At 38.7% G+C, this 26978-nt stretch overlaps 5 protein-coding genes across 6 annotated transcripts; 3 read left to right on the forward strand and 2 right to left on the reverse strand.

Annotated features, from left to right (window-relative positions):
* The first annotated feature begins 861 nt into the window (after positions 1-861).
* Positions 862-2941, forward strand: LOC126600577 (iron-sulfur cluster assembly protein 1-like). The gene is made up of 3 exons (XM_050267164.1): positions 862-1249; positions 2038-2092; positions 2546-2941. The coding sequence occupies exons 1-3, from the start codon at positions 943-945 to the stop codon at positions 2703-2705; spliced, it is 522 nt and encodes a 173-aa protein (XP_050123121.1). The 5' UTR covers positions 862-942; the 3' UTR covers positions 2706-2941.
* A 2920-nt stretch (positions 2942-5861) lies between these two features.
* Positions 5862-14511, forward strand: LOC126599987 (pantothenate kinase 2-like). Its single transcript, XM_050266482.1, has 23 exons — positions 5862-6024; positions 6431-6778; positions 7317-7529; positions 7700-7758; positions 7863-7979; positions 8543-8662; positions 8751-8845; positions 8959-9052; positions 9204-9335; positions 9494-9606; positions 9730-9922; positions 10917-11125; positions 11428-11472; positions 11629-11677; positions 11964-12046; positions 12276-12392; positions 12506-12569; positions 12847-12993; positions 13094-13252; positions 13342-13425; positions 13517-13711; positions 13844-13915; positions 14060-14511. Exons 2-23 carry the CDS (start codon positions 6505-6507, stop codon positions 14147-14149), a joined length of 2724 nt encoding a protein of 907 aa, XP_050122439.1. The 5' UTR covers positions 5862-6024; positions 6431-6504; the 3' UTR covers positions 14150-14511.
* Positions 14512-15287: 776 nt separating this feature from the next.
* LOC126599527 (serine/threonine-protein kinase ATM-like) lies at positions 15288-19815 on the forward strand. Of its 2 annotated transcripts, none has more exons than XM_050265917.1 (2): positions 15288-15556; positions 15767-19815. In XM_050265917.1, the coding sequence occupies exon 2, from the start codon at positions 15814-15816 to the stop codon at positions 19618-19620; it is 3807 nt and encodes a 1268-aa protein (XP_050121874.1). In that variant the 5' UTR covers positions 15288-15556; positions 15767-15813; the 3' UTR covers positions 19621-19815. The 2 variants fall into 2 exon arrangements, with proteins under 2 accessions (XP_050121874.1, XP_050121875.1); XM_050265918.1 differs by having other exon boundaries at positions 15801-19815.
* A 427-nt stretch (positions 19816-20242) lies between these two features.
* On the reverse strand, positions 20243-21789 carry LOC126599528 (uncharacterized). The gene is made up of 2 exons (XM_050265920.1): positions 21654-21789; positions 20243-21128 (listed from the first exon to the last, which is right to left on the reverse strand). The coding sequence occupies exon 2, from the start codon at positions 20985-20987 to the stop codon at positions 20406-20408; it is 582 nt and encodes a 193-aa protein (XP_050121877.1). The 5' UTR covers positions 20988-21128; positions 21654-21789; the 3' UTR covers positions 20243-20405.
* A 1044-nt stretch (positions 21790-22833) lies between these two features.
* On the reverse strand, positions 22834-25404 carry LOC126598473 (dof zinc finger protein DOF5.6-like). The gene is made up of 2 exons (XM_050264837.1): positions 25028-25404; positions 22834-24336 (listed from the first exon to the last, which is right to left on the reverse strand). The coding sequence occupies exons 1-2, from the start codon at positions 25076-25078 to the stop codon at positions 23404-23406; spliced, it is 984 nt and encodes a 327-aa protein (XP_050120794.1). The 5' UTR covers positions 25079-25404; the 3' UTR covers positions 22834-23403.
* Between the last annotated feature and the right edge of the window lie 1574 nt (positions 25405-26978).

Consider the following 26978-nt stretch of genomic DNA (forward strand, 5'->3'; position numbering starts at 1 on the left):
ATTGAATCATTGTAGAAAGAACTAATGTTTCTTGCATGAAGTACTTCAAATTCTTTTAGAATCGAAAAATATTTTTTTTAAAAGTGCTTTCAGTTATTTTAAAAATATTTCTAAACGAGCTCTAAGTTGTTATTCCACGATATTGTAAAGTAAAGCTAAAATAACTAAAATTCCAAAATTAACTAGAACCCTAGCTTAACTAGTTTACACGCTTAACCTTCTAGATGTTCATGCATTATTCTGTCTTTTTAATGGACTAAATTAAAGGAAAATTAAAAGACACAAAATAAGTGCACAAAGGAGAAAAAGTTGGGTTTACGCAAATCATTTCTCAAATAATATATTATTTATAAAACACTTTAAATATAAGTCAATAATTCAATTTTCTTCAAAACTTTGGGTGCCCAAAGATCACTTTTGGGTGTACACAGACCCACTCATTTTCCAATGGAAATATAAAAAGCCCAGGCTCGTTGATAATTGGATCAAGGTCCAAACAGGCCCAAATGGGCTTATGACAACTCGAGCGAAACCTCCACCGTCCACTTGTTAGGGGATTCTCCAATCACGTTCGTTCATTGTACATCGTGCGGTAAGAAATTATTGTAATTTTTTTTTTAATATTGAATATAAAAAATAACTGATAAAACTGACCGTACGATATATGATGAACGAATATAATTAGAGGATCCGGCGAGGATCCTCTCTCAAGTCTCATCTGTTCACTAGCTCATCCAGAAATCTGGAAAACTTCTTTTCTTAAACATCTGTCATATCACATTTTAAAACAATCTCCGCCGTCCACGTGCCCACAACCAAACCGCCTTTCAAAAATGGGAATCTACAAATATCGTAGTCGTTTTTTGTTATCCAATTTCTCTCCGTCTTCGTTCACAAAAACCGAATATTTCACCCTGAAAATTTTGCAACCGCGAAGCAAAAATGTTGAGACTTGCGGCGAAGAGGATTCTCCAAGGCGGCCGTCTGGGCTCGCCGGAGGCTCAGTCACCGGCGGTCCTGAGCCTGCCACGTATGTACCACGAGAGGGTGGTGGACCACTACGACAACCCCCGCAACGTCGGAACGTTCGACAAGAATGACCCGACGATCGGCACGGGGCTCGTTGGCGCTCCAGCCTGTGGCGACGTGATGAAGCTCCAGATTAAGGTCGATGACAGCACGGGAAAGATTGTTGATGCTTGCTTCAAGACCTTTGGGTGTGGATCGGCCATTGCTTCTTCTTCTGTCGGTTAGTCACGTATATATGTGTATATATTCAGATATTTGTGTATCTTATTGACTATTTGGTTGCCGAGAAAATTTTGGCGCAGACGAATGAAGTTTTTTTTAATAGCAATCGGATTTTGAAGCATGCTATACATATATTTAGATATTTGTGTATGTTATTGACTGTTTGGTTGCCTAGAAAATTGTTGGACAGACAAAGAATGAATCTTTTTAATAGCAATCGGAATTCGAAGCATCCTATGGACTTTAGTGTTTATTGATTGAATTCTTTGGTGCCTTGTTGGTTTAGTTTGAGGTACACATAAGCATGTGTAATTTTTGAGCTTATAACTTGTTCTGTTGGGTTGCCAATTAAAGTTTCCAGGTGTTTAGATTTAATTCATACATTTTCCCGAGTTTTCGTATTTCTTTGCAATTCGTATAAGACATTGTGTTGATGTATGATTAATTTGTTTATCTGTGTAATATGTATGATTAATTTGATTATCTCCTGCATGGTTGCATTTCATCCTGGTACCTGTATCAGTAATCAATCAATTGCATGCACAATTTGGGGTAATGGGAGATTTTCGCCCATTGAAACAAATCCGTTGTGTTGCCGCTTTCTTTGAAGCCAATAAATTTGGAATTGTAACATTTCTATAGGTTTAAGATGAATAATTGTTACTGTATCATGGCATATGATGCTTACCTTGCATAGTTTTTTGTCGTAATTTGGCGAATATGATTCTTTCTGGACAGATAGCTTCGATTTAATTTTTCTAATGCTGGGTTTGTATCTTCTTTCAGCTACGGAATGGGTGAAGGGGAAACAAATGGAGGAAGTCTTGACGATTAAGAACACGTGAGTTCTGCTCTTCCTCCTATATTCTTATCGAATTTCTTTTGTTCATATTTCGCTGATATTTTCGTCAACATTATGGTCTTGGATATCTAATTGAGTGCGTAATTTCTTTTCAGTATTTATATTTGTTTGTATAATACTTGCCAATGGCAATTGCATGCTAATTTGGTTCGTAAGTGTTTATTGTGAACTTTGATTCGATACTATGCCCAAAAGGTAGGATTTTTACCGTGTTTTCGTTGTCCTGCTTAGTCAAATAGCCTTGTTTGGTGCCCCTTTTGCCAACTAACCGTCCTCTTACCGGCCTTTGCCATAGTGATTTATGTTATCTGTTTGAGGTCTGGTTTGCTGTTGCTCAGAATTTGTTCTGCTGGAAGCTTTGATAGTATGTGTCATTCTCTTCACACATTTTTGCTCATTGTTTCGATTGGTTCTTTTGAAATGTCGTTGCAGAGAGATTGCAAAACATCTTTCGCTTCCTCCAGTGAAGCTTCACTGCAGCATGCTCGCCGAGGATGCCATTAAGGCAGCTGTTAAAGACTATCAAGCCAAGCAAACCAAAAAAACTGGCAGTACAGAGGCATCTCCTGCGGAGAAGGCTGTCAATGCTTGATTCTTCTCTCATGTGAAATGATGATGAAATTTACAGGGTATAGTTCTCCACCTCTTGGTTGTTTACTAGATGTTATAATAATGGTGGTACAGATTAGCGTTCCTCGAATCCTTTGTTTTCTTTTCGTGTGGAATTGCGGCTGTATGAACAAACAAGTTTATTTTTTATGTGTAATGTAAATTAGATATATGAAGGCGGCATTTAACGTGTTCATATGAATCGTTAACATGTTCAAACTCCTCCAGCTTATTCGAACTCCAAAACGCGGTCGAGTCTCTATTTTCTGGGTCCTGAGACAACGGTGGATTGGTGAAGCGTTTGGTGGTGAAAATGTTAGTAGGTTTTCCTCTCTTCTTTGTTGGAGTGGATCTGTACCTTAAGTTTTTAGGGTGTTTTTAAAGTAGGTCACGAGATTTTAATTTTTAACATTTCAGTGTCATACTTTGAAGTTTTAAAAACACAGTACCTTGAGTTTAAATGAATCACTAAGGGGGTGTTTGTTTTCCTCACTAAAGTTCACTGGACTGGACTAAGGGTTAGTCCAGTCCCGTGTTTGTTTCCCATAGGGCTTAGAGTTAATGAGACTAGCTCTCACTCGTCCCGACTAAAACAGGGCCTAGCCGGTCTTTGCTAAGCCCCCCAAAAACCATGGGATTGCTAATCCCGTCTCCAGAACTTGCATAGGACGATCGCATGCAGCAAGTCTTGTGAACTACAAATATGCAAGAATGCTTCTGGGCGACTCCGTTTGCCAACCCATGTCTAGATCTAAAACACAGCCCTACCCACTGCCTAAATCTCAACACCAAAATTCAAAAACATATATGCAAAATGATAACAACAACAATCCCAATAGCAAAATTCTTCCTTATTCCCGAATATTCCCAGAAAATTTCCAAATTTTTTTCCTTTGCCCCAGAAAATTTCGGAAAGAATGGATAGAGAAGGGGAGAGAGTAGCTTTGGGACAAAGAGAAATGGAGAGACAGAGAGGGAGGGGAGAGTAGCACGGGGACGATTTGCAAGAAAAATGATTTGAAGGATGTTGTCTTGCAGGAAAGAAGAAGGAGAAAAGAAGTGATGGGGAACGAAACTAAAGAGGAAGAAAAGGGAAGAACTCTCCAGAGAGAGCAGTGGAGTGTCTGGCTGTGTACTTTGGAACTAAAAAAGAAAAAGCTTGATTTAGTAATAAAATATTATTGAATTAATAATAAAATATTATTAGATGTGTATTATATAATATAATATTATAGTTATTAATTATCCTGTTTTTTAGTCCGACGCTGCACCAAACGCTTTACTAAGCTAGTCCAGCTTAGTCTAGTCTAAGTCAATCCAGCTTAGTCCCTGAAGTTAGTCCAATCCGAGACAGTCCGGTGCAACAAACGCACCCTAAAATGATTGCTTTTGCTAAAGCCCACATAACGACAAAGATCGCAAACAACTGCTGCTGGTGATAACATTTTTGAAAGAGAGCTGAATATAGTACGTATTTAAAAGCTTACAAAATCATATATGAATATAATCTTATCTAATTATGTTCACCCTAATATATTTTTTTTTAAGTTAGAACTTTTTAGTTTCCTCCAATATTGTATGGCCAATGATCCCTGTTGGAACCAGACAATTTCTTTATGTTGATTTTTTTTGGGTTGAAAAATGGGCTATATGCTATTATAACTCAAACAAAAATATACTATAGATTTTTAAGAACAAAGCTAACCGAACAAGATAATAAGAACTCACACATGAGAAAATTAATCGATATTGTCTATTATCTAATTGTTAGAATCTTTGACTTTCGAAACAAAAAAAAGCAGGATGTCATGGTTATGTTATTTAAATTAAGAAGTAGAAGACTTGGTAAATGGTGTCCAAAAAGAACAAGGTACACTAATATAGCCGGAACCACAGTAAGTGACCCAATGGTAATGGCGGATCGAGGCTTCCCAATAAACAAAAAGAAAATGTGGGAGGTCTTGGTTTCAATGCTCCGAGGTTGGTGAGTCTGCTTGACTATAGTTATGGACAGAGTGAAATTCCTGACAGCCTTTTCGGACCCAAAAAAAAAAAAAACTGTGACTTACCATTACTTATCTTTTGTTTTTTAGACTATGAACTTATACAGCTGGTAGTCATAACGTTGGTTTATGGCAGGGTATTAATGGGTTAATTACACTCACACCCCCTCAAGTTTATTGTGTTTTCACAAAACCCCTTCACTTTTGAAACATAACACTAACACTCCTTAAGGTTTTAGTTCACTATCACATAACCCCTTTAGGACAAAGTTGCCCTCATTATAAATTATACTTTTAAAAAAAATGAAAAATCCTTTGAATAAATAGAATAAAAATTCAAATTAATTAAACAATAAAATAATTAAAGAAATATCGTTATCTTCAACTAAGGACTTGAATTTTTTGCAGAATTCATCATAAAAAAGTTCGAGGTTTCCAACAACAACTTTCATTTCGTGAGGAAGATTTTTGGAAGTTCAGCAGTTTTCATATTTTTTTTATGGCGAAGAGTGAGGCCAGGCTTATGGAGAGGCTGATTGATCCAAAAATCGAGATGAAGCAGTAGCTTCTTGTGAGGATGGCTAGGGAGGAGGTGAAACATGTTAAGAATTTTTATTATGTTGTGAATGCGGAGGGGATGCCCTAATTAAAAATAAGGGTAAATTTGTCTTTAAAAAAAATACTTTAAGGTGATTTCAGCCTTCTAGGGATTATGTGAAAGTAAATTAAAATCACAAGAGGTGTTAGTTTTATGTTTCAAACGTAAATAGGTTTTGTGAAAACATGATAAACTTGAGAAGGTGTTAGTATAATTAACCCGTTTATGACATATGAACCAATAATTAAACTCTCACATAAATTTTAAGGAAAACTAATGAAAATGGTTTGAAAACTTTGAGTTTTAAAGATAATGACAAAATAAATGGTAAAGTGAATAGTATCAGATTTAACTTTTTAATGTAAAAATATGATCTTTCGTTAAAATAAACAGTACCGGACTTTTCGTTAAAACTCTCTAAAGTTTATGCTGCAAGGCTCGAAATCATAGGCTGTTTGGCGCGAAATCAGCGCAACTCTCACGCGCTTCCTATGCGAGTACGTTTACACCACCCAGCCCTTCAATCACAGGAGGAACCAAACAAAACCGATCAGAAACCGGAGACAGACACAAAAACTGTTGACTGCCCCAAGTCTCCTACAAGGAAAAGAACCAATCTTTCATAATCTCCCCTCCTAAATCCTCGTATTACTGTGTTGCTGTCTACCGTCCTCTCGGATTCAAAGTTTCACACTTTTAAGGTCCGCATTTGATTTGGTTTTTCGTTAACATTTCCAGTTCAACCAGTTCCCTCCCACTTCCTCACCTAATCAAAATTTTTAAACTTTTTATTGTTTTTTTTTATAATCTTCTGGGTCCATTTATTTCTCCGTTTTTTTTTTTCTGTTTAATTACATAATTTACATGTTTCTTCTTACCATTTGATGTAAATTTTGTCTGAGGTGGTCCAGATACATTTAAAAGCTTGATGATTTCATCCTATTTTTCACTTGGGTCCCCAAGTTCAGAAATTTTAATTCAAATATTGAATCTTGTCACAAGGGTTTTCTTCTGAATCAGTAAATAGCTTCAAAGTTTGTAAATTTAAAGCAATGTTCTTAATTGTTTCAGTCAAATTTTAATTAATTAATTGTTTATTAAGTACAGAGGAGGACAAAGTGGGCACACATAAGCCAAAGGGAAGCAGTTGAGAGGTTGGGAGGGGGTGAATTTTTGGATTAATGGCTGGTTTTGGAACTAACGATATAAAAGGGAGAGAGAAGGAAGAAGGTGACAAAAACAGTAATACTTTAGAGTCCCATGTGGTGATTAGAACAGAAGGAGGAGAGGTTGGTCAAAGTAGTAGTGAGAGAGATACGATTCACCGGTCAGGTTCCCGGCCTCAGTTGGACCTCAGCAAAGCTGCCATTCAAGGGAATTTTGAAGAGAGGGACCCCGCAATTCTTCTGCCTAATCAGTCTGATGACTTGTCTCACTTGGCTTTGGACATTGGAGGTATAATTTGTGTTCCTCACTTGAATCACTTGCTTTTGAAAAGTCTTTGCGGTTTTTGGTTTCTAAATTTTCTGTTTTATTGGTTAACTATTGGTAATTCTGGTGTTAGTTTTCAGTGCATGGGTTGTGTTTTCTTTTGTTCTCTGCTTAGCTTTTTAGATTAAAGTGAACATCTTTTTTAAGGAAAGTAGAAGTTTGATCTGTTGGAGGAAGGGGCTTGTAGCTCAGTTGGTTAAGTGCGTTCGCCAATGCACGGAGGTCTCGTGTTTGATCTCCCCCTCCCCCAATATGGCATGTATAAAGATATGTTTGATTTGGTGAAGAGAAAGTGAAATTATGCATGCCATGCTATATGATTCCAGTGTGAACTTCTTAATTGTGATTGTTGGTGCTATAATTTCTGGTGTTTTAAGTTTAACTGTGAATTTGTGATCAGTACCTGGCTGTGTGGGATCGCATGTAAATTTTGAGTTCGAAGAAACTGTTTTAGTGTGTTTATAAAGATCGGCGTTTTAAGCTGTTTAATGGTTAATGGCAGGATCTCTCATCAAGTTGGTGTATTTCTCAAGACATGAAGGCCAATCAATTGATGATAAAAGGAAGAAAACTTTGAAGGAGAGGTTGGGAATATCAAATGGTAGTAGGAGAAGCTACCCAATTCTAGGTGGGCGGCTTCATTTTGTGAAGTTTGAGACAAACAAGATTAACGAGTGCTTAGACTTCATCTATTCCAAGCAGCTTCACCGTGGTGGTATATTTTTTCTGGATGTACTTTTCTCTTGTTTCAGTTGTTTTATTTGATAGCTAAGCATAGTAGATTTCTCGAACTTGTATGATATTTATGCTTGAATCCTTATGTAACTATGTCAATTTTTAGCAAAATAATATACCTATGTTCTAAGAAAGACAAATTGTGGATAGGAATGGATGCTCGTATCTGGAATCCTGATGCCCCAACCAATGAAAGTTCTGTAATCAAGGTAATATAAGTGTTTATCGATCTTGTTATGTATTTTGGAATTCCATTATTTCTGTGTATTTTTGGGGATCATACTAATATCAATGAATGAATTCTTGCCTGAAGGCTACAGGTGGTGGGGCATACAAGTTTGCGGACCTCTTCAAAGAACGGCTTGGGGTTAGTCTTGACAAAGAAGACGAAATGAATTGTCTAGTATCTGGAGCAAATTTTCTACTCAAGGTGGATGTTGATACAAGATAACATTTTCTTATGGATTAGGTTTTTTAGCTCCTTTTGATGTGTATTTTTGTATGAAAATGATATGAACTTGTATGTCCATTAGTTTCCAGTAAGAACATTAAAAACTTCTAATTCTCTGCTCCTGGGTATTGACTTTGCCTGTATCAGTAAAATTGAGTTGAGTTCATATGTTACCAAGAAAAACAAACTTTAACTTTTGGCTTTTTGTTTCAATTCATTTGTGATATTAGAGATTTTTCCTTATTCGAGAAATCTGGCATTTAGTGTTTATTTGGTATTCTCAGTTGCTCATATCTCTTCTTTCCTATGGGAGTTCTGTCATTTATGTGTTGAATATATTACAGTCTGAAAAGAAAGACGGTGATTTGGAATTATCATGAGATTGTTCATTCATGGCTTGCTGATAAATTGTCTGGGTACCATATAGGGATGTCATCAAGTACTCTTATCATATTAACTTTTAGTACATTTTTGCCTTCTTTCCTCCATGATAACCGTACTTCTCTGAGAGGTAATTAGATGTTCCACCATGATTCTAGTAGGCAATACGTCATGAAGCTTTCACACACATGGAGGGTCAGAAAGAGTTTGTGCAGATTGACCAGAATGAATTATTCCCATATCTTCTAGTTAACATTGGGTCTGGTGTTAGTATAATTAAGGTAACTCTTTCTTATGTTTTCTTTTTGTTAATTGAATTCTGGAGGCTTGTTGAGTTTATTAATTATCAATTAATCTATGTTGCTATAGGTTGATGGAGATGGCAAATTTCAGCGGGTAAGTGGAACAAATGTTGGTGGCGGTACTTATTGGGGCTTGGGAAAACTGTTAACAAAGTGCAAAAGGTTTTTTTTTTTTTTTTTTTTTTTCGGATTAACTTTTTGTTGCTTTCTATTTTTCATCTCATCTCTTTCTAGAAAGTTTGTCCAGGTCTTTGACTAATTCATTCCCTTATCAGTTTCGATGAGTTGTTAGAGCTGAGTCAACGGGGAGACAATGGTGCTATAGACATGCTTGTCGGGGACATTTATGGTGGTATGGACTACTCAAAGGTATGCAGATTGTCTATTCTGTTGAGAACACTACTTTGAAGTTTGGAGCTGTAAATTAGTCAGAAATCTTGATATTGATTTTCATGAATTATGCAAATTTTCTTAATCTAGTTGTGAGACTAAGAATCCCTAATCATAAAACATGTTATAGATCGGTCTATCTGCATCAACCATCGCCTCTAGTTTTGGGAAGGCTATTTCAGAAAACAAGGAGCTTGAAGACTACAGCCCTGAAGATATATCACTGTCTCTCTTACGAATGATTTCTTATAATATTGGCCAGGTGTGCTCTGCAGTTACAAGATTATGTCATGAAAATGCAATTTATGTTGTACCTCTGTCGAGTACAGAGATCTAAAGATGATAACAATAATTTTTGTTGTAAAGAACTAATAGATGTGCTAATTTTGGTAGATCTGATTGGACTGTTCTGCTGTGCAGATAGCTTATCTAAATGCACTACGGTTTGGTCTGAAGCGAATATATTTTGGAGGTTTTTTCATAAGGGGCCATGCTTATACCATGGACACTATCTCCTTTGCGGTTCAGTTCTGGTACACATACAATTTTCTTATCAAGATTTAGTCGTTTATTCCTCTTCTTCCTTGTCTTTGATATTGAGTATAACTGTTTACTGTTTTATCTTAAAGTTTGAAAATATCATATGTGTTTTTTAGGTCAAATGGAGATGCACAAGCAATGTTTTTGAGACATGAAGGTTTTCTGGGAGCTTTAGGTGCATTTATGAGCTATGAAAAGCATGGTCTTGATGACTTGAAGGTCCATCATTTAGTTGAAAGATTTCCTATGGGCGCACCATATACTGGAGGAAAGATTCATGGTCCACCACTTGGGGATTTGAACGAGAAGGTAAAATGTTATCAGAGTTGAAAAGACCTGACCCCGAGCTGCTGATTCTCTGATAATAATGGATCTGGGTTGTATGTTTTTCTCTTGTTTAGTTTCGGGAAGGCATGAATTCAGCTTTAATTTATCGGTCTGAAAAAAATTTAACAAGTTTAATGTCAAAATGTCCCGCAATGCATCACAGCTTTTTTCGGGGAGAGAATCAAATTAGAGTTGGAAAATTGACTCCACTACAATGATTCTCTAGAATCACATCTTTTTATACTTTTCCAAATAAATAAATAAATAACTGAGGCATCTTTGAAGATTAGATTATTGGAGCAACTATACAGTTGCATATATTCTTTCTAAAGGCCAACTTGGCTAAAAGGCAGAAGGGTTGGAATCTATGGATGAAAGAAATACCATAAGAGCTGCTAGAGTTTGGACTATAGGAATAGGAAAGGTTGAGCAATCAGCTGCGGTTTCCATCGTTATCAAGGACAGAGCTAGGAAAGTCTGTAGGGGTGGGCTACTTTTCTTTTTCTGTTCGAGGTATGCTAATTTTATAAAAGAAGGTTGTGCTAGTTTCAAACTGGACAACTTTGGCTTATAAAGCAACATGCTATTTTTTGAAATTCCAAAATTTACCCTAGGCTATAGCCCACCCCAGCTTATTCTACCTCCGCCCTTGATTGTTATCTACTCTTCAGTATGTACAAGGCTACAAGCCATTGTTTTTTACTGGTCTCACCATGAATGCTCCTATATATCTTTCCCTAATGAGAGGAGCTTTAATCTTATGGTACTTTAGGTCTTTGTTGTCCGGGATTTGATGTTCTTCTTTTTCATGTTACTTGTATCAATTTCTTTACTAGTAAAATTTGGGTCTCTTGTAAAAAAAGGGAAATGATTATACTATGCTCTGTAATGGAATTCTAGTCTTTGGACAATTTTGTCTTTTCAAGTATGTCCAAGAAATCTTAGAACTTATGTGAGTCGGAAACCTTGATTGCAGATTTCATGGATGGAGAAGTTTGTTCGGAAAGGGACTGAGATTACTGCTCCAGTACCAATGGCTCCTCCTGGAACTACCGGACTTGGAGGCTTTGAAGTTCCTTCGTCCAAAGGAGGTACTCTGCGTTCTGATGCAAGTGCTTTAAACATTGGGGTCCTACATCTGGTACCCACGTTGGAAGTCTTTCCATTATTGGCGGACCCAAAAACGTAAGTCAACTTCTAGATTTTTATTGATCACTACCCTGCGAATATAGTTGCTGGGACCTAGATTAGATGGTAACTATACCTCTCTGATAGAGTGGAGTTCCAAGATCACCCTTCCCGTATGTCCTATCCTCACAAAGCTTGTACTTTTCGGAACTTCGACAGTTTCACTCAGTGTGTTGGTATCCTTTACAATGATACAAGTGAGACACTAATATGTTTGGTACAGCCGTGGGGCACGTCTTTTACCAGGATCTGATGATTGGTGCTGTGTTCTTACACTATTTTGGTTTTTGATGTTACAGGTATGAGCCTAACACTATTGATCTCTCAGATCACGGCGAGTTAGAGTGAGTACATGCTGTTAGTTTTCTTTTTGTTTGGAAATCCTTAAGAATCCATCTGCACAACGCTAGTAACTATAATGTGTTATTTGAAATTGTTGATGTCCAAATTTATGAATGATTAGTTTGTTATGGGTAATTTGAGTGTCTTTTGTGCTATAGGTACTGGTTCACTGTGCTGTCAGAGCATCTACCAGACCTCGTTGATAAGGTAAACATAGCATCAGCTAGAGCATCTGTTTCATAGAACTGTATTTTTTTCAGAGTCTAAAGTTTTATAGGCAACCGGATGTCCGTCAGTTATAGTTAAATGTGGAAAATATTGAAAAGTTCACTTTCTCTTTGGTTTTTGTTTTTGCGGTTTTGCCTTTCCATTTTGTTAGTGCTCATTGTGTATTTAGAATCTTCCTTGATAATATTAATGCAAACAGAAATTCAGATTGGATACAATTTCATTATTGATTTATGACTTTGAGGGGTTGATGTGAATATGTTAGGCAGTGGCAAGTGAAGGTGGAACGGATGATGCTAAAAGAAGGGGCGATGCTTTTGCTCGTGCTTTTTCTGCTCACTTGGCACGGTATCTATGCTATGAGAAATTGTATCTAATATTTGTATTATTTAACATTCTGGTCTGTTATAAAGCTTGAAACTCCTGGTTCTGTGTGTCATACATGTGCGTACAAGTTTGTAATGCTATCATGTATCCCGTCTGAAACTTTTTTTTTCCTAAAATAATATGTTCTTGGAGATCAAAGAGATTTTTATTTGTACTTATTCCATTTAACATCTTCCAACTGGCTGTATAGGTTGATGGAGGAGCCTGCTGCATATGGAAAGTTAGGGTTGGTGAATCTATTGGAACTAAGAGAAGAATGCTTGAGGGAGTTCCAATTTGTTGACGCGTATAGAAGTATAAAACAAAGGTAAAAGAAAGTCTTTAAATAGTGTAAAAGAAGGTCTTGCCTAATGAAAGTCGTTGTTTCATATACTTAACTCATAGTGATTCTAACCCTCTCCTGGTTTACGAATGCAACAGGGAAAATGAGGCATCACTTGCTGTTTTAGCCGATCTGCTGATGGAGCTTGATAGTATGAGTGAGGTACAATTCCCGTTCTTCATTCAATATGGTGGTTACCAAATGCCATTATGGTATCAGTTGATATTTATCCGATTCATCTTTCATTCGGTCTTTGCAAAAGTTTAAAGAGTATGGAAGCCTACTCTATTATGGTTGAACTGTGGTAAATATAAATTATTGTGGGCACCTCGCTACATTTTCGGACGGTTTAGTTTGTTCCTTCCAGCACAGTTGAGCCATTCCAACTGGCACTTTTTGAACCGTTGTTCTGATCATTTGAAATCTTCTTAATTTACAGGAAGCAAGACTACTTACCCTTATTGAAGGTGTCCTTGCTGCAAACATTTTCGACTGGGGATCCCGTGCCTGCATGGATCTCTATCACAAAGGAACGATTATTGAAATTTATAGAATGAGCCGCAATAAGATGCAAAGACCTTGGCGCGTAAGTGGATTCAAAACAAAGTTCCCATGTCCTTTCAGTTGTTTTAAATTAATTGCCAATTGGGTATTCGAATGTAAAAGAGCTGTTAATCTTTATGCAGGTGGATGACTTTGATGTTTTCAAAGAGAGAATGTTAGGATCTGGAGATAAAAAACCTCGTCCGCATAAAAGAGCTTTGCTATTTGTGGATAACTCGGGTGCTGACGTTATTCTAGGAATGCTGCCCCTAGCACGGGAACTTCTCCGACGTGGAACGGAAGTAAGTTTATTGCTTCCCAAGGCTCATTCCGTAATCCGTATCTAATTAAGTTATGCAATGAAAATGCCGTAGTAAGATTGATTTTGCAGGTTGTTTTGGTTGCCAACTCCCTTCCGGCTCTAAATGATGCAACTGCAATGGAGCTTCCTGAAATTGTTGCTGAAGCTGCCAAGGTCAGTCCACAAGCATGATTAAGTCTTTTAACCTTTCTTTCGTATATATAAAATGACGAGGGAAAAAGAAACTGATTCTTCTAGTCAACAGCACTGTGACATTCTTCGCAGAGCTGCTGAAGCGGGAGGTTTACTTGTCGATGCAATGGTTAGCTCTCTAGATGGTTCCAAGGGAAATTCATCTTCAGTTCCGTTAATGGTTGTTGAGAATGGTTGCGGCAGTCCTTGTATAGACTTACGGCAGGTTAGCTCTGAGCTAGCCGCTGCTGCAAAAGAGGCCGATTTGGTATGATCCTTGTTCAAACTACTAAAACCATTGTCAAGCATTACTCATAACATGATTAACACCCGAAGAAAAAACAGAATGAGTTAGAAAAACTCTTCGAATCATTCTATTGACTGAATACTATTCATGCAGGTTATCTTGGAGGGGATGGGCAGGGCTCTTCATACCAACTTTAATGCAAAGTTTAAATGTGATGCGTTAAAGGTGAGGATTTCAATGGTTGTCGGTATTAACCTTGGTGTGATGTTTCCGTTAGAGATAGCGAACCAAGTGAACTTTGATCCAACCTGCAATAGCATTCTACGGTTTTCTTTTACACTCCAATAACAAGAACGACTTCTTTTGCAGCTTGCAATGGTGAAGAATCAAAGGCTGGCCCAAAAACTGATCCAAGGCAACATATACGACTGTGTTTGCAGATACGAACCAGTAAGTTAAAAGCTCCGGTTCACATCATCTTGTAGCGCCCGGTTGTAAGCCACGGGCGGTCTCGATCTTAGGATACAACCGCTCGATACAACAACGATTAAAGACTATGATTGTATGCAGATTTACAAGGACCTCGATTCAGTGGCGGGGTTAATCGTTCTCTTCTTTGTATGTTATGTATTTGTTCATTGGCATCCGAAAGGATGCGGCTTTTCGCTTGTGCAATCAAAATTGAAACAAAATAATGTCGTCGACAAAACTAAACTACGAAGAAAAAGAATTGAAATCGTCACCAAAGGTTATATACTGCGACCAACTAGTTTCTATCTTGGAACTATTTTCTGATTACGTAAAATCATTTGTGAAGGTTATACTCCGACTATACTCCTATCATTTTTTTTATCAAATTTTCGAGATGCTTAACCATAGTTCGTTTTTACGAATTGTGATTGGAAATTCTCCTTTGATTTCTCTTAGAACATTTTCTTTTATCAATGTGAATTTGCGTTAAGTTACAGGATGGACTAATCATAATAATTAGCTATTGAATTCTTATCCTTGTGAATTTAAATGGTTCTAGTTGAGTAATCTCATTGATGTTTGAAGATATTCAAGAAGAAAATTACTTTGGAGGCTAATTTGTTGATGTTAAGCTACTTTACGAAACAAATGGGTCAAACAGTAATGTTGTCGTCTTTATTTAAACGTGTGTTATGTGAGTTAACTATGATAATGTGTTCTTTCTACTACCCATTAGTGATAATTAGTCTTCCTTTCATGCAACCGTACGAGGCGATAACATACTTTTAATCTTTGAATCCAACGATACGTCAAAATAGAGTCAATCTCTAAAAAATTACGGAATAAATATACATCATGCTAAAGGAGACTCAAATATAGCAAAAGTTTAGTTAGTCAGTACTATAATCTGATGATATTACTCTTCGTTTAGAAGTGAGAGCTTTTAAGTTCGAATCTCGTGGATAACGAATTCAATATTAAATTAAGTTGACTACTATGTGACTTAACCGAATTCTTCCTTTATATACTAAAAAAATCTAACAAAAGTCTAGAGTGCTTATGTTCTCACGTGTACTAGGAGGACGTGCAAGCCACAAAAACCACCTTTAAATACCGACATTTTGCTACAACACAGCCGAGAGCGACTCTCTCACTCACTCACTCACTCACACACACACACACACACACTCTCTCTCTCTCTCTCTCTCTCACACACACACACACACACACATTCAGTTCGAAACGCATCTTTCGCCTCTTCGGCCTTTTCCCTACAAATTCCTCAAAACTTGTAACTCTCAAGGATCTCACTCGCCGACCCACCATTCCAGCTTAGGGTTCTTCTCGGATCACACAGGCTCAGCACTTATGGAACAATCATACATTTTTCTTGAGGTAATTTCATTGTTTACTCTTCTGTAATTTCTTTCTGGTAATTATGGTTCTTAAATTTTAATTTTTTAGAGAAGAAATTTATTTAATATTTAGGTCTTTGCTATCATTCTGCCCTAAATTTTTTTTTTTTTTTTTTGGGTGCTGAATTTTTTTAGTGATGATAACAAAGCTTTGTTCTTTTTTGTTTATTTTCGTTTTTTTCTTCATTAGGTTTGATGTTGGGAAAAATCGTTGGACTTGTTAGGAATTTGTAGACAATGGAGAGGCCAAAGACCCCAGAAACCCTAGAAGATCAAAACCCTAGTGGTAAAACCCTAGAAGGGGCATCTGAGTTGTTAGGGTGGAGTGAGAACTGTATTGGGTTGGAGTCATTTCCTGGAATTTTGGGAGGTAGTGGAGAAGGAGTTGGTGTTACTGGTAATGATGCGGGACTTGGTTATGTGGAAGGGGTGACTCAAGCGGTGGAAGCCGAGAAAGGAGTCCTGGATGGTAATAAAGGAGAGGATTTGGGATTGTTGGGTATGGATGCAGTTTCTGGTGTGTTTAATAGTTGCATGAATGGTGTTGGGGCTGAGGAGGTTTGTTGGCTTAATGGTGAGGTTGGTGGGGAAAATAAGGCTCAAATGGGCTCCCAAAGGTTGCCATCCGAAATGGGAAATGACGTTCAGATGGATTTTGCGGAGCCACAGTCAAATGGGAACGGGAACTTAGAGGATTTGGGTGGTAATGAGAATGAAGAGGGTGGAGTTGATGTGGAAAGCGATGCTCAAATGGGTTCCCAACAGTCCCTATCAGATAATGGAAATGACATGCAGACGGATTTTGCGGAGCCACAGTCAGATGGGAACGGGAACTTTGAGGATTTGGGTGGTAATGATAATGAAGAGGGTGGAGTTGATGTGGAAAGCGATGCTCAAATGGGTTCCCAACGGTTGCCATCAGATAAGGGAAATGACGTTCAGATGGATTTTGCGGGACCACAGTCAGATGGGAACAGGAACCTTGAGGATTTGGGTGGTAATGAGCATGAAGAGGGTGGAGTTGATGTGGAAAATGATGCTCAAATGGGTTCCCAATGGTCACCATCAGATAAGGGAAATGATGTTCAGATGGATGTTTTGAAGCCAGAGTCAGATGGGAACGGGAACTTAGAGGACTTGGGTGGTACTGATAATGAGGAGGATGGAGTTGAGAAGATTGCTGATGATGATGATGGTATGAATGAAGGAAAAACATTGGGATTGAATGGGATTGACTCAGTTGGGGTTGACTCATCTAGCAAGAAGATAGAAGTTTCGGATGATGGTATATCACTGTTCGTGGATTTTAGTGGTCATCCACCAGATGATCTTCAGGTGGCAAGTTGTCCTGGATTTGCAGGTACAGAAACTGTAGAAGAATTTGGACATGATGAACAGGAGAAGGATTTTGATTACCAAGGCTATGGTTTTTCTGCGGGTGACATTGTATGGATTAAAACCAAAACCCAGACATGGTGGCCTGGTAAAATATATGATCCAGTATATGCGTCGAAGTTTGGTGCCAGTGGGGATCCAGGGGGCTGTCTACTAGTTGGATATTTTGGGATGAGTCATGTAGCATGGTGCCATCCATACCAACTAAAACCTTTTCGTGAGTACTTTGAGCAGATGTCGGGGCAAAGCAAGGCTAGAATATTCCTTGGAGCTGTTGAGAAAGCACTCGAAGAGTTTGGTGGGCTTGTAAAATTGAATATGACTTGTTTGTGTGTTTTGAAAGAAAACCACCTGTCAGCCAGTGATGCAGAATCTATCAAAGGAATTCCCATGCCTGACCGCAAATCTGGCAAACTCGGTGAATATTCAGTTGATCATTTTAATTCTGCAGAGTTTCTTGCGCATCTCAAAAATCTTGCACTGGTTGTTTCCATGGGTGGCACACTTGATTTTGTTGTCAAACGAAATCAATTATCAGCCTTCTACCGTTCCATAGGGCACAGCCAGCTGCCTATGCATCTACTCCGGGAAACAAATGATGCTGAAGATGGTGCTGATTGCAAGTCAATGGCTAAACATAATGTCGACATTTGGGTTGGATATGGAGATACTGAGCTAGATGAAATGTTCTTGAAAAGCACACCATTAAATAACTCTCAGAAGGATGAAAGAAATGAAGTGTTAGACAAGGTTTTTGATGGAGACAATATTGCTGATGAAGGTTTCATCTCAGGTTCAAAATTGAGGAGGAGAAAGGTGAAGAGGGATTCTGACTTTGAATATGGTGATGTTGGAAATGAGGGAATGACTGAAAAAGGCATCGAATCAAGAGAACGGAAGAAGAGCAGGTACTTGTCTTACCCGTACATAAACTTGGGACAGAAGGGATTGCCTGCTGAAATGGATGATGAGGGAGTGGCTGCAAATATTGATGCCAGCCGGTCTAGTGGGTCGCCATCTAATTTTAAATTTACTGGTGAGAAGTTCTGGAGAAAGTGGTATAAAAGGCTTACAGGTGAAAGTAACATATCCGGTGACCCAAACTTAATAAATGCATCTTCTGCTGAGTTGCTTTCTGAAATCTACTCTACAGCTGTCAACTGCCTATATCCGAACGAAAATAAGACATTTGATTCGGTTGCCTGGTTTGTTTCTAGATTCAGGATTTCGGTATTTCATGATGAATCTATTTGTGAAGCCTATCGTAACAATATGGTTGGTCAGGAAGATGCTAACCCCAACCTGTTGGGATATAGCGGTCAGAACGAGGCAAAATCTGAACCAAAGAAAAGGAGGAGAAAGTCTAAGTTGAAGCATCCAGGGGGCGAAGACACTGCCAGCATGCCAAATCTAGTTCAAAGCACTTCAACTGCTACAAAGAAAAGGGGACGACCAAATCTGGGAAGATTGAAGACTAAATCCCTTTCTGGACTGTCAGATGTGAATATTGGCATCACCCCTGATAGCTTTTTGGTGCAAGAGTCGTTGGATGTACACCCTCTCATGCCCTGTGGTAAGCAAAAGAATAGAAAGATCGATGATGTAGCAAGTCCCGTGTGTCTGCAGAATAAACAAACTACAGGAATTCCAGATTTAAATGGGAACAATCTTCTACCTGGCCTTCTTGGTGATGATCAACAGGCTATTGGCACTGCTGCTTCTGAAGGTAAAGTTTTGTTAGAAAATAGGTTAGGGAGTGAAACGGCTTCAGAGCATTTGAAGTCTAATATCCCTGCTGCCTTTGTAGATGTGAATGTAAAAAATATGAAACCTGGTTCTTTGGTTGTAGATCTGCGGGTTTCTCCTCAAGCTTTGTCATGCCTGGACCCCAAACGGAATACTGGCTTACTCTCAGCTGAAACTAGGCCTGCACAGAGAAAGAGAAAGAGAAAGGAGAAAGCAGAACCAAAGCTTCCGGCTGATGGTATTCCAGATTTGAATGGAAGTAGTGCTGAATGCAACTTATTGGGAAAGGCATGTCAAGAGTTTAGTGGCCTGACGCCTCCAATTAAACCAGAGCGGAAGAGGAGGAGGAGAAAAGGAGAAGCTACTGCTATGCAGCGGAAACTGGATGTGAATAATGGTAAAGCTCAGATTTATGATAAGGCTCTGGCAACTGCTCTTATGTTGAACTTTTCCCCAGGAGTAGCAATGCCTTCAAAAGATGATTTGATTTCAACATTTTGTCGGTTCGGACCTTTGAAGGAGTCGGAGACACAGATGTTGAAAGATCCTGGTAGTGCCCAGGTTGTATTCATGGAAAATGCTGATGCTGGAGAAGCACTTCGGAGTCTAGAGAAGGACAACCCTTTTGGAGGAAACCTCGTTAGTTACAAGCTCTTCCATCTTCCATCTGTGTCCAGGGTTTTAGAACCAGGTTGGTCTCTCCCCACAGGTCTAGCCTCTCCAAGTTTGCCTGAAAAGGCATCTCGCCTCGACTTCATAAGGCAGAATCTTCAGATGATGACATCAATGCTGGAGAACTCAGGAGACAATCTTTCTCCGGAGATGCGAGCAAAGCTGGAGTGTGAAATTAAGGCCCTCCTGCAGAAGGTGAGCTCCATGACTGGTTCTTCTTCCTCCTCTTAATTGGAATTGAAGGTTTTGGAAGTCTTATATGCGTTGTCTGTAAATGTAGGGAGTGACTCCTTCGGGCAGGCTCTGTAGGTGAATTAATGTTAGAATTGGAACCTTTGTAATTTATTGCATGCAAGGGCATAGGCAGATGACCTATTGCATTCAAACCTCTATGTATCTCTAGTAATTCGGCTTTTCATTATTTCATCTCTCCCTCTCTCCCTCCCTCCCTCCCTCCCTTTCGTATTATTGTTATTTCATCACTCGGTTCGTTCTAGTAATTCGGTTTTTCGTTGTATAGATTTTCTTATGGTTGTGTTTGGGGGGGGGGGGGGGGTTCTTGTTTATGTTTGGGCTGCAAAGTGAATGAAGCTGAATTTAAAACAATGATGAGTTACTTCACACAGGTCGGACGATTTGGTTTTCCTGTTTTGGACCGGTTTGTTTTTGGTTTTGAACGAAACAGGTCGGACCATTAGGTTTTTCTGTTTAGACCGTTATCTTTCAGTTTCAGCCGGAGTTCTGGTTTTCAGTGGCGGCGGCGGAGGACTGGCTCCCACGCCGGACGTTCAAAATAGTCGGGCAGTGTTTCAATCTCCAAAACAGAGCTGGAAAACTTATTTCAAACCAAGCCTTTGCAGAAGAGTCACAAAATTATTGCTTCATATCAAATTTGCATTCACAACAGAAAATTCATATTCGAAAATCGCGAACAACTTTCTGGAGATCATGAAACCCGATTGAACAGAAACAACAATGCAAATCGTTTCAGGAACACAATAAAACAACTTCGAATGCTACTCCATGACGGCAACTCCTCCAGCCGTCTTTATTTTCTCAATTATGTCACTTGCTTCCTCTTTGGTAACCCCTTGTTTAAGCACACAAGGTACCTTCTCGACGAGATCTTTAGCCTCCTTCAATCCCAGACTGGTAAATGTCCTCACTTCCTTGATCACCTTGATTTTTGCAGCAGCATCGAACTTCTCCAATTTCACATCAAAAGCTGTTTTCTCCACCTTCTTTTCCTCGGCCTTTGAACCACCAGCTGCCCCTCCCTGTGAACCCAAGTCCAAGCCTTCTGTCGATATTGGTTGCAGCTTCGGATGCCTTAGCCTCTCAGCTAGAGTAGGACCAAGTTGGCGCCGTTCTTCAGGGGCCAGTGCTGCAATTCGCTCGGCAAGCTGAACGATTTTATCTGAAGGTGGAGGTCTAGGGCCGTACGGGTCATAGAATACCGGATATTTGTACTTTTTTGGCTTGGCATTGGGGTCCCGGGGCACAAAATCAGGTTGGAAGCAACGAAACTGCAAAGGACCAGTTGTTTCAGGGAGAGTGGGACGGGCACGAAAAGATCTGGCAACTGCAATGAGCCTCATGGTTCTTTTTGGATCAGTGGAAAAATTGCCTCATAGAATGAAACAGAACTGAAAAGGCTGTTATCTGCATTAACCAAGTTGCACCATTGGGTTTATATAGCACAATCTGAACCAAATGGAAAATGTCGAGAAGTCGCTTGTCTGGAGGAAATAAAAACAGAAGAAACTTCAATTAGCAAAAGGAGGAACATTCCTTATCATTGTAAGTTTTACGAATGCATCACCGGTCCTTCTGCAGACTGATTAAGTCTACAGCTTCAGGATCATGTTAAATGTCAATGTACATATGTAACAAAAAAAAAAAAAAACAACAACGAGAGAATTAAAATTAATGGAGAATTCAAAGGGGCATTTCCACAAACGTGTGGCGTGCAATGACATTGGCTCGTAGAAAACAAACAATTTCCCAGAAAATAATACTCAAAAGCTATCAAATTTAAAAAACTAACACAATATTTAGCAACCCCATTAGCTCAAAAATCCCGCCCAAATCGTTTCACACAAAATTTACCCTTTTTTACTACAAACTCGTAATATGGTTCTGGGTTTCTCATAAAACTCAAAAACTTCCATGGAAGAAAACAAAAGCATCTGAATTCAACAAAACCAAAGGATATTCCAAAGCATAGGAAAGATTTGAGAGAAACCCACAAGGAAGAAACTCACCGTAGCTTTATAAGTGCGAGCGAAAACAGCCGCCAACTCCAGGAGAGCGAAATGGGGCAGAGAAAGAGTGGAACGGTGTATATGGTTCGGTTCGGGTTACTATTGGCCCAACTAAATCTTAAGATGGATTTGCCTAATTGTGCCCAAGGTTTCTGGGCTGGTGGACACAATAGTTTACTCCTAGACCCAATTCTGGGGCCCCAAGACTCCCAACCCAATTAAGAAAACCTACCCATTTAAGACTTGAGGCTAATCTCGAGATTCGAATCCACAACCTGAGGTGTGTGGCTAAACACTTTTAATCGACTGAGCTACAAGTCCTCTTATGCCCGATGGCCAAGTATAGAAGAACATCAAAAGTATAGGAGTGGGTAATATTTTTGGAAACCTGAGACTTGTCGCGGTCAACGGTGGCAGATATAATCTTAAGAAGGAATCTAGTTAGAACGCTGTTATTTGGAGCATATTTATTGATTTCTTCGTTGACTGCATCTCTAATACAAGTAATGTGAGCCAAATAACATTATTCTTGTCTTATATATTTATAAATTTACGAATGTATTAGTGTCGAGCGCATTGCATGCCGCACCTAACTTTTTGCCTACATAACTATATTATATATACCACGACAAGGCTTTTACAAAATAAACCTTCTTCAATTATTCAATTCAAGTCTGATCCATAGGGCAAAAAATATAAATAAAAAACATTAATTATCAAGTAAACTTAGGAGTTTTTTCTCTTTTATAATGTCAATTAGTAGCTTTGTTTGTGTTACTATGTTTTCTTACAAGTTGTGCAAAAAATTTCTTCTCCTTCCATGTCTATTTTCTTACACCAACAATGGGGTCCTCATGGCATGGAAGAACTCAAACTCAAAGATTAAATAGTAAGTTTTGCTTTCACTGAAAACTCTGGTTTGCTCTCCTTTTATGTCTCAACCATTCCCAACCAGAAAGGCAGTTTACAATACTTTATAACTTAAACACACTCCAATCTCCATCGACTTGAGATATTTTTCAGTGTGCTGAACACACGGCTCGATACATCATGTGTAATAATACGATTGGTTAAAAATTCAACTATTTTAATATGACACTTGGTGTGCCAAATTGAAAATTTTCTAACATCGACCATGGAGACAAATTGCACATGAAAAAGAGATAATTAAGACTACTGATTAAGTACTAAATAACACATAATCTATATTTAATTAAACTTTTAGACCATAAAGAAACACCACTATATCTTCCTCGGTATTACAACAAATCCTGGACCTTTGAATCGTCTTGCACTTGCAGCCAATGAGTACAACAAATTGGAAGAAAGACTAAAGACAAAAAAGAAAGAAACGAAATAATAATAATAATACAACAAAAACCAATCATATCTTGCAGCCAAATGCAGTACTCAGTTCTGGACTCTCCATGCTCCCATTCACACACTCTTTGTTAAGTCAATAAAGATGAAAGCAATGCCACCTCCATACATAACCACTCCCCAACCCAACCACCCCACAGAAAGGAAAAACACGAGGAAATTAAACCGTTTTTCTAAAAGACGTACATTATCTTGAGAATCGGCAATGTGATATTTTGGCACCTATATGCATGTATTTGATGTCGACTCATCACATACATGCATAGAGAACTGGCAGTGCATGTAGTCATAGTAGTAGTAAATAACCTACGGATCTAAATGCAGATGATTTATAATTAATTGAAGTCACTAATCACACCTAATTACTTAATTAGACTAATGGATTTGTTGTGGAGGGGGCATAACTGTTCATCACATTGCTCCATGATCCTAGGCCATTGAGGTACCCAAATGAGTCCTTTCCAAGGTCAGAGCAACCAGCTTGGTCTTGCCACTCAAGTGATAAGAGCTTCGTGTTTGGTTTCACATCCATTGCATTAATTTGATGATGATCCTCATGATTTGCTTGATCATACGGCAACATTAACCTCTGGCAACTGTCCATGAAATTACCATTCTGCCCATCAATTGATGACATCCCAAATGGAGATGAGCAAATGCCATGAAAGCTTGACTGATGTTCTAATCCATGACTAACTCCACCCATATTATTTCCATATCCACCCATCATACCCAAATCAGCACCACCCCCCATGAAATCATAGTTCCTGGCAGTCCCCACTATAGCCTCCAACTTGCTCTCCATGAAATCAATAGGTCTAGGGTTACTAATGTCCATGAAGCTACTAGGGTTCATATTACTTCCAAGCATCAAGTTATTGAGGTGTGAGAACTGCATCTGATCAGGAAAAGAAAGGTGGAGATCAGTTGGGATGTGAGATATCGACGACGAAGATGATCCAGGGTGGTGGTGTTGGTTCATCAACGATGAAGGGCTCTGATCATTGGGTTTCTTGGAAGAAACTTTCTTGTTCTTTCTACACCCGCCGCCGACGGGGATGTTTCTGAGCGTCCCGCCTTTGGTCCAGTACCTTCTGCAGGTCTTGCAAAAGTACCTAGGTTGGGAGAGGCTGTAGTTGTTGTAGTAGCAAAACTTGGTGTGGGTGGAATCGCACCTAGGGCACTTGAGGGCTTGTTCATGCTGGGGCCTCAGCCTCCGCTCGACCAACGGCCTCGAGCACGTTAACATGTCACCGGATAACGGCGAGGACGAGTCCATCGGAGAGTCCTCGCGAATCGTTCCCTGCAGACATGGAAAGGAATTTAGGAGATTGCGTCAGAAAATATTATTTTTGTACTCCATCACTTAATAATTTTAGGGCGATACACACTCTTTGTCCTTCCGCTGCATATCAAATCAAGCCAATATAAAGCTAGCTAGAAAGTACTACTAACATTTAGTGAAAATAGCTTCAAGAAAATTGGAAACTTGAGGGGGAAAAAAAAATAAACGGCAAAGTCTAAACTACTCTACTTTCATCAAATTATTGTTCACATTATGCTCATATTTATGAATTCAATAAAAATTCTGATGGGAATTTTTTTTCCCTGTATGACGTTACTTTGTTTTTAGGTTATCAATGAGAGTTTCGATATTACACTATCCACATTTCCCAACTAGCTAAAAATTACATACTTATTTGGTTATGAATGTGGTTATCTCATCTCATCACTAGCTAAAATAATAGCATTTTCCATGGCATTACAGCGCTGTCTATAAGATACTTTGGTCCTTAAATCCTAGGAAAATGTATATTAGTTATTCTGCTAGCTAATATATATTAGGCGCTTTCAATATATTGCATTTTCAGGTGCGAATTCATGATGAACTGAGGATGGAGCTAATGGTCACATAATATAAATTAAACTAAATTAAAACAAAAATAAAAACAGAACAGAAATAAACAAATTGGTGATGATGAAGGACAACGTACCTGTAGCCAGTCAGATGAATCCATGCAAACTTGCAGAGAATTATGACCCATCAAACAAAACTAACCGAACCCAGATGAGAGAGAGAGAGAGTGAGAGTGAGAGTCAAAACAGAAGCAACAATTTTAACCAAAGCTTTTCCTTCGTACACACTTCATTTCCTTAGCTCCCTCCAGTTCCACTAAGCGAGAGAGAGAGAGAGAGAGAGAGAGAAAGAACAAGTATGTTAATGAAGGAAAGAGCTACTGAGGGAATGAAAGTAGCTAAGTGATGGGAAGAGGAAGGTTCTTATTGTGTGGGAGGGGTTGGTGTTGGAACTATATAACAAGAAGAAGAAGCCACAAGAAAAGGCGAGTGTGTGTTTGAGTAGAGCCGCTGAGCTTTCTAACCCTACACACACTCTCTCACTCGGCAAGGATATGTAAACACCGTCGGTGGCAGCCCCAGTGGCCCCTACTCTGTCTGCACTCGGACCAACACTGGCCCCACGCCTTACCTCACCTTGACTGAAAGCTTTCCTTCACAACGAACGGCCCTGATGCCATCATGGATTTTAGGATTAGACAGCTTAGGCCGTTGATGTCATAGTCTCATACGTCAGAGATAACGGCGTGGCCGTAACACTTGAACGATCGTCAGTTTATGTGACATGACAGAAGCTGAGAGACTGAGAATATTTGGGTCCTAGATAAAGAAGGATACCGAAAGAGCACTCCACTTGCGGGCCCAAACGTGTAGGTCCCATTCGCCCTCCTTGTACAAGAAAAGGATATATTCTCCCGGATTTGGATCCTCTCCGGATCCCCTCTACGGGATCCAGGGATTAAGACACAATGACTGTTCATCAAAGATCGTGCGGTCAAAATTAAATACTTTTTACATAAAATGAGACTGTTTTATTCTTAAAAATATATAAATATTTAATTTTGACCGCACGATCTTTGATGAACGATCCTTGTGCCTTGATCTCTGTGATCCCTGGGGAGGAGATCCGGAGAGGATCCAAATCCTTTTCTCCCCACCCTCCCCCTAATCATGTGCAACGTTCTAGTAAATGTATATGTCCACTGTTTTCGTAGACTTCGATCGAGTTTTCAACTCCAGAAGTCTAAACAGTTTCATTTCTTGATTAGTCATTCTAATATGTTATCTGATTTGTAAATGTTTGATTTTGAAAATTATTCCTACACTGTTAAGTGAAAGTTTAAACTTTAAAACACCTGCATCTTTTTTTTTATGAGTAGATTTATCTTAATTGTGGAAAGACAAACAGATAAGTGTATAGTCTCACTAGTACTACATACCCTATAAACTAAAAAAGAAGAAATCATTGCCTCTTGTAAAGAAGACGCTGATACGATGTTAGTAAAATAAGTTTAGATTATGTCATAAAACTACTGGACAATATATAGGGCAGTAACTTATTATAAGGATATACAATGTCCCCTCAATGTAGAATCACGTTCTCAATACGGGGGTCAATTAAGCGTCATTTAATTTCACAATATATGAGTCATACTTTCAACACGCTCCGTTACATATGACATCATTTAAGCCTAATATAGATAACTTCATAAAAGAAGTTGTGGTTTCATTACAGAAATAATTGATAACAAGAGGAAGTAATGATCCATATAAACACAAAGTCCCTTAGCTCCTTTACGTGGGATAAACTCAATAGTTAGACAACCACTAACCATATGCCAACAATACATATATCGATCAATTGCTACATAATGTACGTGTGTGTATTACATTAACTAATATTGTTATAACCCAAATCAAATAACGCTTGGTGCGCTGGTTATGAATCAGGACGAGGGACATTCGAATTGAGCTAGCTCTAATCAATCTAACACACACACACACATACACACACACACACACACACACACATATATATATATATATATATATATGTGACATGCATGCATGCCATGGATGCTGCTCGAT

This window comes from Malus sylvestris, chromosome 14, assembly GCF_916048215.2.
Source record: "Malus sylvestris chromosome 14, drMalSylv7.2, whole genome shotgun sequence".
NCBI classification, from domain to species: domain Eukaryota; kingdom Viridiplantae; phylum Streptophyta; class Magnoliopsida; order Rosales; family Rosaceae; genus Malus; species Malus sylvestris.

Excerpts from the sequence above, each read along its gene's own strand:
- LOC126600577 (XM_050267164.1), top strand. The coding sequence starts at position 943 with ATGTTGAGACTTGCGGCGAAGAGGATTCTCCAAGGCGGCCGTCTGGGC. Across the intron at positions 1,250-2,037 it reads CATTGCTTCTTCTTCTGTCG|CTACGGAATGGGTGAAGGGG; the intron begins GTTAGTCACGTA and ends ATCTTCTTTCAG. Across the intron at positions 2,093-2,545 it reads GTCTTGACGATTAAGAACAC|AGAGATTGCAAAACATCTTT; the intron begins GTGAGTTCTGCT and ends ATGTCGTTGCAG.
- LOC126599987 (XM_050266482.1), top strand. The coding sequence starts at position 6,505 with ATGGCTGGTTTTGGAACTAACGATATAAAAGGGAGAGAGAAGGAAGAA. Across the intron at positions 9,607-9,729 it reads TCCTTTGCGGTTCAGTTCTG|GTCAAATGGAGATGCACAAG; the intron begins GTACACATACAA and ends TGTGTTTTTTAG. Across the intron at positions 13,712-13,843 it reads CTGCAAAAGAGGCCGATTTG|GTTATCTTGGAGGGGATGGG; the intron begins GTATGATCCTTG and ends CTATTCATGCAG.
- LOC126599527 (XM_050265917.1), top strand. The coding sequence starts at position 15,814 with ATGGAGAGGCCAAAGACCCCAGAAACCCTAGAAGATCAAAACCCTAGT.
- LOC126599528 (XM_050265920.1), bottom strand. The coding sequence starts at position 20,987 with ATGAGGCTCATTGCAGTTGCCAGATCTTTTCGTGCCCGTCCCACTCTC.
- LOC126598473 (XM_050264837.1), bottom strand. The coding sequence starts at position 25,078 with ATGGGTCATAATTCTCTGCAAGTTTGCATGGATTCATCTGACTGGCTA. Across the intron at positions 24,337-25,027 it reads ATTCATCTGACTGGCTACAG|GGAACGATTCGCGAGGACTC; the intron begins GTACGTTGTCCT and ends CCATGTCTGCAG.